Genomic DNA, 15,233 nt, shown 5'->3' on the forward strand with positions numbered 1-15,233 from the left:
AGATCAAGACCTTGCCCTCTCACATTGTCCATGTATTTCTTTTAAAGCAGCAATTTTCATCCTCTTGAGTCTGACAAACAAGAAGCACATTGTTTGAGAGTAGCTCCTATGTTTGATGAATCTTTTTGGTGACCTCATTCTGCTCTGAAAAAAGAAGTATTACAAATCCCCTTGAAAATCAGCACTCCTTATTTTTGTGCATAACAGATCAAAGCCATTGCTGAAAGTATGTGGAGAAGTGAATTCCAAGAGCCCCTGTATGTTTTCAAAGGAGATAGTGTGCACATCATTCTCCTGTGAGATGCTGCAAAACTGACATGTAGAACCACAATAGTTCAAATATCCTGGTGAACAAATAAAGCAATATTGCAAAGGCCTCTGTTTCATGTGAGAGCTTCATTGTTGTTACATGAAAATCAAGACAAGCTGAGTTATGGCAAGGTCCTGACCTGCCCTTTGTGTTGTGGATGTGGCAGCCACCCCAGGGAGAATTCATGAGCAGGACAAAAACGGATTTAAGAGTTGCCTACACCAAGCAAGAGTGTACAGTGTACAGAATCTGAGCCCAGAGAGACCTGAGCTGGCAATTCCTCAACATGAACATGCCTGTATTCCCCTCTGCCTGACAGGGAGCTCTGATGCAGTATTTTACCTTTCTGTTTTCTTTTTTTCAAGTACTGTTACAGGTTCCTGCTGGGCTCACCATCCCTAATTCCCACATAATCATTTGGTAAAAGGCAGGTCTATTCCTCATAGTTTTTCTGTCTTTTCTTTCCTATTGCAAGACACTTTATTTTGTACAAGTCAGCTCCTAGAGAGAGGAGAAATGGCAGTCTTTACAGACAAAGCTCTTTTTGTTTCCACATCACTAATTTGCTTAAAAATGTATCAAAAGAAAGCTAGAGCAGCTGGAACAACACTGTTAAAGGTGACACCTCGCTCTGTTAAAGACCAAATGTACCACATACTGCAGATTATTTCACCCAAGGTAAGACCATTTTATGACAGCCCCATGTAAACCAGATTTCCTTCCCCTAGGAAATCTTTATATAATCTAGTCCCCACACAATCCCATTTCTTTCTGCTCCATTGGCTTTTCCCATTTCTGCTCTCTTCAACTCTTACGTGCCTAGTATTTGGTACCAAGCCTCACCTAAAGCTTGCTGTCTGCCACATACTTTCTCTTCAAAACCTATTTCTTATCACCAATAATGCTTCAGACTCTATGGATATGAAGACATGGCAAATGAAAATATACAAATTTTGAGAATAATGTTGGGGTTACATACAGCATGCTTCCTAAATAAAACAGGAATATATCCTGCTTAATAAAATCTGAATCACACACAGGGAACGTGTGCATGAGTTTTGTTTTAAAAATTAGAGACTATTCAAATCAGAGGAACTAAATAAAGCACAGGTTTAATGGAGCAGAAAATATACAGTGCTCGTGGTTCTTATGCAATGTCAGAAATGCCCACACATCTTCAGGGTAGGCTCTTAATTATGAAACCTTGGACATCCTCTGCTGAGCAGTTTTGCATTCAGTATCACTTTTAAATCAACAAACTAACTATGTAAAGCAAAATGCTGCCATTCTCCTGTGTAAAAAGGCTGATCCCTTCATAGAGGGCTCCTTCCTGGATGTCTCCCACTGGCTGTCCTTGTGTCAGCTCTGCCATACTGAGTTCATGGGAATAAGCCAAACTTTGCTGTTTGGGAATATCATTGTGGTTCTTGACATACACTAGTAACAGACCAAGCTTTCATCTCAGTGTGAGTTTAAACTCAGTGTGACAGCCTGTGTAAGGGGAATTGTTGTATCTCCTGATGAAACCCTAGATGTTGACCCTACAGCGGGCCCCCTCCACATTCTTGCACAAGGCGGGAACAGACAACCTGGTTACAGGCAAGGCGAGGCTGAAATGACCTGAACAAACTATTGCAGGCATGGAAAGGCATCCACCTGGGAACATCATGTCCTGTCTGCTCCCTGCTCAGAGAGCTGCTTATTATTCTTTGTGTGTGCCCATGCATGCACCCGATACGATACGTGTGCTTATCTTCAGCAGATGTTATCAGTTTCCTTGTTTCTTTGCTGACAGCTTACTATGCTATTTGTGATTTCAAAAGGTTTGGTGAGGCAGCAGGGAAGAAGTGGCTATTTGATTCATCCTGACTGCTGCATTCTGGGTCAAGTAGGGCCTCCTGAACAGAGTGAGATCCTGCTGCGCTGGGGAAAAGAGGAGCTGAGGTCAACAGCCCTCATGTGCTGGTCCTCATGGTCCTCTGATCCCTCTGGAAGCCAAGTCAAGGACCAGGAGTAGCCAAAATCGAATGAGTGTGAGTTTGGTTTTGGGAAGCTCAGCTCCCCAAACTGGGAGGCTGGATGAATTCACAGCAAGGGAATGTAGCTGCACTGACTTGGATTGACTTAAATCAACATAAGACTGCAGGCTGGGAGACACTCCCTGGGAGGGGGGAGGCTCACAGCAAAGTTCTAGAGGTGACAAAAGAGACATGTTTGCCCAGGGGAATGTATGGAATATGTCACAATTTAGGAAAACAGAGTTTGGGAGAGGAGAAAAACTGGAGCAAAGAAGCTCCCTCTGAAGTAGCAAAGAAATAAAATCTCTCCTGCAGGAAATTATTACCTCCTCCTGATCTGTGTTCTAGTAAACGAACCCTTAGTGATTTCATATTTCCTTGGTGCACTCATTGTAAAGAAAAGGTGCAGACAGCTCCTCAGTCCTGGTCAACTTGCAACCCCAACACATGCAGGCACATGCAGACTTTGTCAAAACCAGTTTCCTTCCTTTCCAGTAGCTAAAGACGAGCACAGAAGAAGGGCCTTTTAAAAGCAGGGATCCAATCTAATGCTTTTTCTCCATAAATTCCCTAAGGAGGATTTATGTGGATGGAGTTACAAGTGAGAGAAAAGCTGTGATACAATCCTACTTGAAACTGACTTCGGTTGTCTTTTACGAAATTGCAAGCAAAGGCTCTCAGGACAAATCCAGAAGCAAAATATATTTGCCATAGTGCAACCTAATCGAAATAATATATTATCGTGGTACACCAGAGCTTGTTTTTAATAGCCTCAGGTACACTGAGACAAGGACTGCTCTATTCAGGGTACACAACATGTAAACATGCATCTCGAAATAGCATCATTTTGTTGGTTTCTTTCCATAGGAAATGGTTAATACAATCTCTGTTCCACTGCCACATTTTGCACTGAATGGATGGTTGCTGCTGCCTAAAATGGGTAACATGGAAGACTTTGTCTTCTGCAGCTGCCATGCCAGAAGGTTTCATTTCTGAAAGCATTTAAAAAGCTGAAAGAAGATGTGTGCTGAATGTAAAAGGCAGTGTGAATTAGACTCTGCTGGAGGGCTAGATCTTTATAAATTCATCTCTTCTTTGGACAACACCGAACATTCTATTTTTCTGAATTGATTTTAAACCTTTTGTTTATTATTTAAAATAACTATTCTGCCAAACATGTGGACCATTTCTTCTTTTCCTGAATTAGCAATGCTGCCTCTATAGTAAATTTTACAAACACAGAATGCTAAAAGAGGCATATAAAATCTTCAATATCCCTTTAATATAGCTATAAATAACAATTCAGGCTTTTCCTACCAGTTACATAATATGCTATTTACTGAATCACAATATTTTTAAGGCTTCATAAAATTGTTGTTGCATAATTTACTGGACATGCCTCCTCAATCTGCCATTATGTGTGCAAATCACACATAACGGGGATGATATAACAGTAACTGGGGATGATATAAAAACATACAGTTTGTGACAGACATAGTACTACCTCAGATAAAAAAAGAGAACTTCTGTGCATTGCCAAACAACTGGCACCTAAAATGGGATGTTCAGAAGATGGGCCTCCTCTTTTCCCCTTGACAAGGAATGATTCACTACCTGCACTTATGGGAAATGGAAGTAGGGAGGATGTCCCACATGAGCATAAAAAGCTGAAAAATACCTGCTGTACTTGTCTGACTTTATAAATGGTAACTTCATTACCTGCTTGGTGCAGTCACATACCCAATACTCAGCTCTTCTGTATAAGAAGGCAAGAAGAAACTATTTTCTACCTTCACTCAGTGCTGTTAAGATCATGAGACAATCAACATCATCCTTGATACCAAGGGGTACAACCCATGGGGAAAGCTCAGCTGGGTAGGATAAAACAGCCAAGAAAAAGCCCATCTGATTAATTCAAAACTGTATGTAGCAGAGAAGCAACCAAGCACCATCAGAAAGGTCATCCTGAGCAAAAGCCAGGAATTGCTTTCCAAAGTCTGCACTGCAGTTAGATAGCTGAAGAGAACTTTACTGTGTAAATCCCCTTTGCTTAACAAGCTAGATGATCCCCTTGGTTCAACACATGTTTCATAAGATTCCCCTCAAATCTGCAGCATGTTGTTGTGAGCCATGCAGATGGGGCTACAGCAGGAACAGATAACAGCAGGTTATCTGAAGGCCAAAAAAGTCTATTTTTATAAAAACAGGGAAGAAGAGAATAAGGAAAGGAAGAAATAAAAAAGTGATAAACTGCAAATTTTTAATTGAACACTACAGAGTCGTGTGTTCTTTTTCAAATGGTTTCTCTCTTAGAGATGAGAAATGTGTGCTACTTTTGCAGACATACCAAACCTTCAGCTCTGTCCTGAGAAAAATGAGCAGCACCATGCAAAGTGTCAAGAGTTGAACAGAACAGAGTCAGTGATATTTTGAAAAAATCACTGCCTCTCCTGCTCTCCGAAGCCTGACCCATAGATTTTAAAGTCACAGAACTGAAGTGAGTTTGTAATGATCTTAACTAATTCTCCACAGTGTCCTGGCTGCATGTCAAGTTCTACATGTCATTCCTTTAGCATGCACTTGAGGGTTCTGGGTTCTCAACTTCAGAGCTGCACTGGAAACAAGGACAAATGGCTATCTGCCATTGTGTTACATCCTTTTCCAGTGTTGTCACTTTCTAAGCCATCTTCCTCAGCTGTGTGAATGAAAAATAATTTATTGCTCAAAATTAGAGCAGAATGAACAATTGTCCCCTGGTCACCATTTCTGTTTTAGTCAAGGCTTTATCAGCTTCTTGATTTTTCTCTCTTCCACACTGAGCAGTCCTTACTAAGTAACTTGCTTAGTTACTTAGTCATTCCTTGTACAGGGACACTTCCATACCCTTTGCAATCTTAGTTACCCTCTTTTCTTTTTCATCTCTACAAGAACTTTTGTGAGATGGGGGAGCAAAATTGCACACATTACTCCTAAAGTGAATGCACTATGGATGTTTATAGCAACATTCTCATGCATTCTCCTTTCTTCTCTCTTCTTTCGTTAATAGTTTAGAACATTCTATTAACTTTTTTGACAGCTTGTGAGGACAGAGTGTTCAAAGAGCCCCACAACATAATTACAAGACATCTTTGTTGGGCACCAGTCTATAGCTGGGAGTGAGGACTAACAGAAAGCTGAGACTTTCTCACTGTGTACTTAAGATCGAAATTATTTTCTTCCACCTGCAATACTTTACATTGAAAATCACTAAACATCACCTACCATTTTACTTCCCAGTCACCATTCATGGCTAGGTCCTTATCCAACTTCTTGTAGCTGGATTTCCCTTGTTACTTTCTCAAATAGCTTCATATATTTAGCAACTTTTGTCACCTTTTCATTCCCTTTAACAGATCACTCATGTATATACAGAACAACAGAACAGCATGGCACAGATCCCCCACAGCTCCACCACTAAAAAATGACCACTTAGGATGTTTCTTACATTTTTAGCAGTATTTTGTTTATCTAAAGGATTTCTCTTTTATCCCCAAAAACCTCTGCCAAGGGACTTTGTCAATTGCTTTTGGCTGAAGAGACTCTACCAACCAACCAACCAACCTTGTTTGTCACACACATAGATACCTTACTTCCCTTTTCATAACCATGTTGACTACACCACAGTATAGGATGTTTATCCTTGTGCCCACTACTTTTCTGCGTGGATGATCCTGCATTTTGCCATAGTCATATCTGTGTTGCTCAGATATGCCTGATTTACCAAGTTACACAAATCATGCTGCATAATTGCACTGCCACTGTAAATATTTGTCCTTAACTTTTCTATTATCAGTGAGCAGGAGATACATGAACAGCAGAACCAATAAAGCCCTGATTTCCAATTATTTTTTAAATTACATTTTAGTTCCTACGTGGTTTCTCTGGGCTAAGGTAGAAGCTTATGGTTACAGCATTTTCCTCCAATTGGATTACACAGCATCACTCTCTACCCAGCATATTTTCATTATGTTTTCAGGAATGTAGTGACTTTGGGAGCAAAACTATAGTTTCAAATTTGTGTGAAATTCTGCAACATGTTCCATTTAATAAAATTTAAGGGCAAGAAAGCATTACTGCTAAAGAAGATTGTAGCACATACCTTGTTTTCTTAGGAAAAAACATAACGCCTGTCTCCTCTTATAGACTTTTCTCTTGAAAAATAGATGTAGTATGCATGATTAGGCTCTAGAAGACATTCTAAAAGCACATGCCTGATTTTGTACATGAGATTCTATGGAAGCACAGAAACCTGTAGAATCATGTTGTTGGAGGAACAAGGTGAAGCAGACCTGACTGAATTGATCTGGATTAAATTTCTATTACATTTCTTTAGGAGATTTTATGTTTTGTTCAGATATATTTTAATTCTTATGTTTGATATGCTCTTCAGTAAAGGTAGTGGACATTTCTATTCTTCCATTAAACACAGTGTATGTCCAGAATTAGCTGGAGATTGCCATTCCTATCTTCTTTATGGCTAAAGAGACATGGTCTAGACCTTGTTTAGGCTTACTGAGACAAAATGAGCATTATATTTATTTACATTTCATTTGCAGGCTACCATTAAATAAAACCTAGTATGTTTCAGTACAAGAAATTATTTCTTGCTTTCAGTTAACTAGAAGAGAGAAGGGACAAAGAAGTCTGGTCTCTTCCCATGACCAAGTACTGCTGTGTGCACTCGGGGTGGATGGAAGGACATCGTATCTCTGCATGTCCTGAAGCTCATATTTACTTGTATTTTGTAGGCTTCAGTGTTTCTTCTCAAAGAAACAGATAAAACCAGAAAAAAACCCCAGCAAATCTCACTAAATCAAAGTCTTAGATTGAATACTCCCCTGCTGAAATGTGTAATGCTTCCTACCCTCTCATTAGTATTATTTTTCAGGTTGCTAGAAATAGATTAATGTCTTTATTTCCTTGTGGGAATGAATAATATTCTTTGGCTAGACTGACTGCTGAAACACTTTTTCCAGTGCTGCACATAGGCCGTGCAATAACCCCAGAGCTCCCAGCCCAGCTGCAATTACCTTGAATTTGTGCTCATAGTTCTCAAAAGCTTCCATGACCATGCAGACGGCCTCCATGGAGCGCTCCAGGCGCCCATCCACGCCGTTGAAGCGGTACATGCTGCCCGAAACATCCACCACCAGGCGCAGGCGCTTGGGCTTCTGCTGGGGGCTCCCCGGCTGCCAGGGAAACACCACAGAACTCAACCCACCAGAAATGGGAAAGCAACAGCAGTAAAAGTAAAATATTCCAAAAGGAAACCCAATGCACTTTGCAAATCAAGAAAATTTTATCCAGTAAACACTGTTTGGTTTTGCTGTTGGAGCTTTTTTTTCCCAAGAACAAAAAACCCAACTGTTTTTCTATTTCAAACCAGTTATCTGACAGATAACTCAGCTCATTGCTTCCTCTTACCTTCAACGACTGGAAACAAAATACCTCAAAACATTCCACACATGCTTGTCAGGAAAAAAAATTTCTGTTTCAGTTTTGATTCTTAACATTTTATTTCAGTAAAGAAATTCTCAAATTTGGCAGAAGGAGCTCTTTCTGCTCTTTTCTGCCATTTCATAATGGAAATGCTTTTCCTTGGCATGCAATACTAACAGTGACTGTATATGACTGTAAAAACTTGTCTGCTGAGGTTAATAACATTCCAAAAATGTTTGAAATCTTGTTCTGATTAACTACTAGTTCATGAAGTTCCATCGTCATTCTAATGCTGAAACCATTCTTTTTTTCTGAAAACAAATTCCATCTGTTCTAACAATTTTTGGCACAGTACATTGAAGGGAGGTGTTTTATTTAGCATGCAATGAGATGTGTCTGGATTAAAGTATGAGGCTATTAAAGATGACCTGACAAAAAAACCCCAGTCACAGTATAAACAAATAGCTAAAATGTTCCTTTTACCTGTAAAGGATTTCTGTCCTTTTTTAATAGACTGTGGCATCCCTGCCCTCCCAGAAACAAAAGAAGGCCCATTAAATCCTACGTTTTTTTCCTAATGGAATTATTTTTACAAAGCCTTAAAACTGATACATTGAGTAAATACATTTTGAAAAAATGAGAATTGATGTTTCAATCACTTTTCCCTTACTGGTCTTTCACACAAGCAGTGGCAAATTCCATAAATCATTCAAAGCAACCTAAGGACCAAATAGCATAAAAAATAATACCAGGGATTTATCACATGTGGGTAGCTGACATGCAAAAAGATGCTGTACTCAGCCACGTAACAAAACCAACTTAGTGTACTTAAAAATTGCAATCTATCATTAAGTATTACTGTTAAATATTATGGACTAGCCCCACTAGTTTTGGCCAGGTTTAGTTGGTCTGATTCAAGTGGTTTCTCTGGTGCTGACTCACATAGATCTAACTGCAAAGCCTTTTAAGGAATGGCTGAATCAGGTTATAGGGCAGTCAACTTTATCATATCTTAATGGCTTTTCCCCACACTTTCTTTTCTATTATAATTTATATTCTTGTAAATCCAAGTATCTGTGGAAGTTGAAATTATTTTTGTACCAGGAATAAGGAAAATACATTTGTAAAGCACTTTTTTTTAAACTTCCAAAGGGATCAGCATATTTGTTAACAAAAATTAAGCTAGTGAGAAAATATTTTCCTTTTTTCTATAAAAGCAAACAAAATAAATGTTTTCTTCTAATTGCCTTCTGATCATTAAAATACGAAACAAGGACATAAAAAAACTGTTGCACTGGATCAAAACTTAGCACTGCCTAGATTGGTGTCCTCCTTCTGAGGGTGGCCAACAGGAAATATTTATGCAAGACTATAAGAAGAGGTACAGCAAATTTTCCATCCAGTGGTTGCCTCTGTGCCAGGGACATCCCAAGCCAGAGATATTTTTATGAGTTTCTCATCCATATAACCTACTCAATCTCCAAAGAGATGCACTGTACAGCCACTATGAAATCAGCAAACTGGTTAAGCTCTTCTCCACCTTTCCCTGGTTCTCGTTGGACACTTACTTGTGGCTCAAGTTCTCCACGTCGTTTATATATGGCTTTTTCTCCTGTCAGCCCATCAATGATTTTGGCATCATCTAGCTCTCCAACAGCTTGGTGTCTCAGCCATTGTCTTTCTTTACCCTTGGCCTACAACCAAAAAGATGTGATGTGAGTGTGTGTCAGACAATGTAAGGCCTACTGCACATGACATACACATTAATTTCTTTGTAATGATGTGATAGTCTTGGCGTAAGTCAAAGAAATCCAAAAACGTGTTCGCAGCTGTTGTGGTCTTCTCTGAAAGAGAAATCAACACTGACAAATAACATATTCCCTCTGTAACCTGGTCTTTTTTCAGTAGTTTCATTTATGGGAGTATAACTGGGAACTGCAAAAATGTTAACCCTTCCTCTTGCAAATATGCTGAAAATGTGTGTGGAAGAGCCTGTTCAGATACACATACAATTGAAGGGACACACAACCTGACCATTTGTTAGGTGTTTTCAATACACACAGAACAAGAAAAAGTCATTGGGTGACTTAAAAAAATAAACAGTATCCATTTTATCCACTTTAGGCAATGGTAAATGGTTGCTTTTAAAACAGTATTAACAGTATAAACTAATTACATATTCAAAAAAACCTACTTTTAAAATCGTCATACTCAAGAGACAGTCCAATAAGCACTTCTTTTGTTTTAGTTGAAAAGACATTGGTTATCTACAGCCTGACTTGATGAAAATACATTACAATCCATGAACTCAAGCATTCATGGAACTCCTGGACGCAGAGCATGCAGTTAAGATTGAAGATTTAAGTGTTATAATATTATAAGCAACATATTTAGGCGTGTTTTCTAAGGTTAGCTTCATCATACATAAGGCAGAATAGGTTCATAATACATGAGATTCCCTAAAGACAGCAAAGTCTGTATGTATGGGGTTTATGGTTTATTTAATTTGTTTAAATCTTCTTGTCAAAATTGCACATCCTAGTAGTAAGCCCAACAAGGAAAGACAATTTTGAATTTGTCTACAGATAATGGTTTTGCCCTCTCAGCAAATTTCTGGTCAGCAACTGGAGGAAAATCAAATATCCAACAGGACTCAAACTGCCTTAAACATTGACTTTCAGGAATGAAAATCAATTCTTCTCTGATGAGCAGGAAGTCTTATATTACAAATCCTCAGTAAACTGCAGGCCTGGGATTTGAAAGGATGAATCTTTATAGTTCTTTACAGGCAGGTAATGACTTGAGGTTCAGAGAATCTGTGATTTTGCTTTGGGCTAAATGTATGAGGTTTTGTTTCAGTGTTTCAGAAGGAGTTCTGGACTTCAGACTACTGCCTATATTTACTCAAGATTAATGGACTACTTGCCCATGAAAATAAGTGGGCAGAAAGACTACAAAGCCACAGAAAAATATTTTGATTAACAAAATCAAAAGCTTTACAGATGCTTCCTGATGGGAAGGAAAAACAATGTTTCCCAAAAAACATGGAAACCTCAGCCTTTTAGTAAATCACAGAAGAGAAAGCTGAAAATATTTCTGAGGTTGTGAAATCACCAATTGTGTTTTCTGATACATTTCCACAGTGCTGCAGTCAACTGAGCTTTAAGCCCCTTTGGCAGTGGGGCATCCATGAGTCTGTTTGTAGCACCAACTAGGAATTTCTACTATCATTCAATATGCCTGGGATGAAAGTTAAATTCCTTCTTCCATAGGATCACAGATCCCTTTGTTGCCTTCAGAGCTGCATAACATTCACCTGTGAATTCCTAGTGACCTCTATGTGTCCCACCAAAAAAACCCTTTAGTTTAAAAGCATTTACAATTTTAAGAGAAAACCATCACTAATATATATACACACCTTATTTTGATAATATATATACACACCTTTGTCTGTAAATGTCAGAGAAAAAGTTGTGTATGTGAAGTTATCACACCTAAATATGTAGCTTGTAATGGTAGAGGATGTATTAAACACTGCCAGTTGTGGTCTGCATTTGTTTCTGGGAAAACATTACACAAATGTTCCCTTAGCTTTCAGAAATCATGAAAATACTACTGACAGGGCACAGAGTTTTTCATATTTCCAGCTTTCCAAGCCATGCTTATTATAGGACTGCTACTATTTTACTGTTGCTGCTATGACCAGACTGTTCCTACATGATCTAAATCAGGCAGTGCCCAGCAGGCTCAGTAACTCAGGCTCAGGATTGCCCAGTTTAAATGTAGGGGCCTAATGATGCTCAGAAGCTACAGGGACGGTTGCCCCTAGTTCTCTCTGCAATAATCAATAATCAGAGAAGTACTTTCTGGAACACAAGTCACCTCACATTAAAGAAGGTCTTTCTGAGTGACTGACTGACCATAACCTTTTGAATTTGGAGTTCAAACAGACAAGCTTCGGGAGAGAGAAGAAAGAGCCCATCAGTGACAGGATTTCCTGGACTTCTGGCTTTGCTACTTCTACAGAAGATAAACAAAAAATTATGTTTTGATAATGTTGTTCAAAGAACTGACAGAGATCAGCAAGTTATAAAAAGCAAAATGAACAATGAAATTACATTCTCAGACTATGTTTATGTATCACTTTGAAGGATCTGCCTATTCAAAAAATTTCTTTCTGCTGCTACTAACTTTTGGCAAGTCATAGACAACTGGAACCATATCCCAGCCTCTTGATTCTAGGGAGGTAAAATTTAATCAAATTAATATATTTTAAACAAACCCACAAAAATAACAGTAAAAAGGCATATATTAAAGGGAATATCCAGGTTAAATGAACATGGGCAACATATTTTGATTATGTGAACACAGTTTGAAACAAAGCAAACTCAAACTTTTTTCAAAAGCCAAACGTTTTCTACTGAGATGGTAAATTGGGATTTTCACAAAGTTAAAAACACATAGACAATCTGAGTTGCAAATTTTACTGCAATGAACTTTGCCATTGGTTTCTTACTTGAGATATGAGGAATGACTGACTGACAACAGAAAAACTGTTCTAGTTGAGAACTCAGGGTGTACACAGGACTATAGAGAAAATAATGGGAGACAGAGGCACAGTTCTTCATGAGGGCTGGATGAATTACCATGCTGAAGAATTCAAACAACTTTTTTTCCCTCTCAAAAATGTCACATGAAATGTGATGTACTCAGCTTCCTTATTAACAAAAGGCATTTTGCAAATAATCAACTCCTATTGTAATTTATCTTCATTTTCCTAGTTCATCTTCTAATAAAATCCTTACTGAAATATATATAAAATTTATAAAGTTAAAAATTTTCTTTCACTATTGTTCTTATTCTTTGCCTAGCTCTTTCAAATTCAGTGATTTGTTTTATTCATCGTAAATTACATTTCCTAACTTTGTGGTTAGCTGTTACAGGTTTTAGCAGGAAGTTAGCAAAGTCTCATAAAGTACTGCAGCTTATAAGACTTTGCCTTGATATTAAAATGACCTTTTTGAAAAAAGCAAGAGGATATGCCTCCTTATATTAAAATATGTTATTTTTTTTATTATGGTTAACATGACCCCTGAATGTAAGGATTTTGACTTCAAGGGACAGATAAGACCGACTCAAAATTACTTCAAACTGAAGATTCATATATTAATTTCATACCCAGAGTTTGCTTCCAATAGCATATGTGCTAAAAATCCACCTAGATATAAATGTTGTAGACAAAACTGAGGTTTACATCCAATTTTTTTTCAACAGAGACCTGTCTTTATAAGCCAAAAGTCTGTGTCCTGAACTGAAGCACATATTAAGTACATGAATCACCTAATTATGCCCAACTTAAATGTTCATTATAGGAGGAGTTCTCTGAATTGGTACATTCATAATAAAACTGGCTAATCGTTCTTTGTGTATATATGTGATTATAGTAATGCTGTTGCAGCTACAAAGGTTTAAAGGTAAAAATAAGGCAAAGAAATATAACCCTTCTTACTTGCAATACCAGGGGATTAGCTTTCTTTAGCCAGGAGGAGGCTGTTTATCATACAGACTGATTTCTTTCTCTATTTCAGTTTTATTTCTTAAGACACAGCACAGTGATTAATAAACTTAGGTGTATATATACACTAGTGGTTAGTAGCCCTCAATAGAAATACTTATAATCAAATATGTCTAATAAGGAGTAAATCACTTTTCCTTTAATTTTCACTGAAGATTAGCAGATGCCTCCTAGAAACAATGCACTTACAATTTTATTTACCCTGTATATGAACATTAGTATTAAAAAAACCCAGAACAACCACCACTCCAGTTACCAGAAGAAAGGCAAACTGGTGGTTTTAGTGAGTTTCCACTTAGGAGATTTGGGCTATACCTATTTCTATTACCAAGAATTAAAAAAAAAAAACTGAGAAAAATAAATGTTTTCAGCTGCATATGTTCTAAAGCTCCTAACTGGAGTAGGTGCCTCTTTTAACATCCGTAGCATTTGCACTTCACAGCTAAGAAATACTCTTGGACTGGAGGTAAAGAAAAAAACTCAGCTCTCCACACGACACCTTCAAAAATTCTTTTCATAATGTGTAGTAGTATTTTCTGTCACAAAACTGTGCTCCTGAGTAAGTAATCTTTGTAAGGTGTGGAACGGGAATAATGGAACATGTAGCGATGAGCACTGGGATTCATTCACATGTAGGCTGCCTTTTAAAACAGTAATATGAAACTGTTTTTCCTAACTGATTATAACCTGAACTTGCTTTTAGCCTTCAAAGGTATGATACCAGATGTTAACAGGATATCAGCAGGATAGTATTTGGGGCCTAATGCAATGACCTCCCTGTATTCCTTTATCAGAGAATCTAAGATTACCTGCAGATTGTCCAAGATGATGCGGAGTGACTGAACTTGACGTCGGACTGCTCCAGAGAACCTTTCGTAAGTTGATGCATCATATTCACTCATTTGAATCTCTTTCAATCTAAAGGAAAGAAGAAGGAGCAAAGAACAGTTTAGGAAACATGCATATCTTCCATTTACTAATGTAAACTAAAAGTTTATTTACTTGGTAACAGGGAAATTTAGACTGCAACAAGAACTCAGAAGAGATGAATCAGAGAAGTGGCAGCTGCTCTTGTGAATTTTTGATAAGGCAGATGTTCACCAATGTCTACAGGGACTGTATCACATTAAAACTAATTAAAGTTACTAATATATCACTCTCTCCTAATATTCTTTAAAGTTTGAGAAGTAAATCAGAGGTTCTGAAAAATGTGATCAAATTTGAATGGTTTTGTTGGCTAAGGTGTTGCTATCTGTACATAAAAGGATCACGAGTTCATTACTTCACTGTCAGAATATTTTAAACATCCTGATTCCTGCTTCAACACAAAGGTTAAGTAAAATACTATAAAATCTGTCCTTGAAGACTTAAAAATAGTAACTGTTTCAAATACTTATCTTTGTGCTTCATTAAATGAAGAAACCTTGAAACAAAGAAGTTTTAAATGAACATGAACAAAAACGTGCTCCCCCCATAGAAAATGAGTCATGCACTATCCTGTCCAGAAGCTTGTAGCAGAGAGCACAACTGCACCATGAAAACAGATACATGCTTTCTTTATAAGCAAAGATGTGTCCATTTCAAGTTCTGTCCCACCTTTTGAACAGCATAGCTTAGCAGAACAGGTGAAATTCACCATTGGAATGTAACTACAGAGGTCCAGCAGTGAAGAATGAGCTAGGAAACAGGCAGATATGCTGGGAGTGCTCACCGTTCAGTATGTGCTGTGACCCAAAATCACTCAGAGAGGCAGCAGTCATGTACCTGCCCACCCCAATCCCCGTATGTGGCTGGGTTCAGTCCTGAGCTAAAACATATTGGCCTATCTGTTGGGCTATTGGCCCATACTGTA

At 38.1% G+C, this 15,233-nt stretch overlaps 1 protein-coding gene across 1 annotated transcript in view; it reads right to left on the minus strand.

The window, feature by feature from the left end:
- The window catches only part of VWA8 (von Willebrand factor A domain containing 8), a 184,488-nt gene that overhangs the window by 6,255 nt on the left and 163,000 nt on the right, over positions 1-15,233 (minus strand). Inside the window, exons 40-42 of the mRNA XM_036379175.2 lie at positions 14,191-14,299; positions 9,375-9,500; positions 7,398-7,556 (exon numbers count right to left, since the gene is read on the minus strand). Of these exons, the coding sequence (XP_036235068.1) occupies positions 7,398-7,556; positions 9,375-9,500; positions 14,191-14,299 (394 nt within the window). The remainder of the gene's footprint in view (positions 1-7,397; positions 7,557-9,374; positions 9,501-14,190; positions 14,300-15,233) is intronic.

This window comes from Molothrus ater, chromosome 2 (genome assembly GCF_012460135.2).
Source record: "Molothrus ater isolate BHLD 08-10-18 breed brown headed cowbird chromosome 2, BPBGC_Mater_1.1, whole genome shotgun sequence".
NCBI classification, from domain to species: Eukaryota; Metazoa; Chordata; class Aves; order Passeriformes; family Icteridae; genus Molothrus; species Molothrus ater.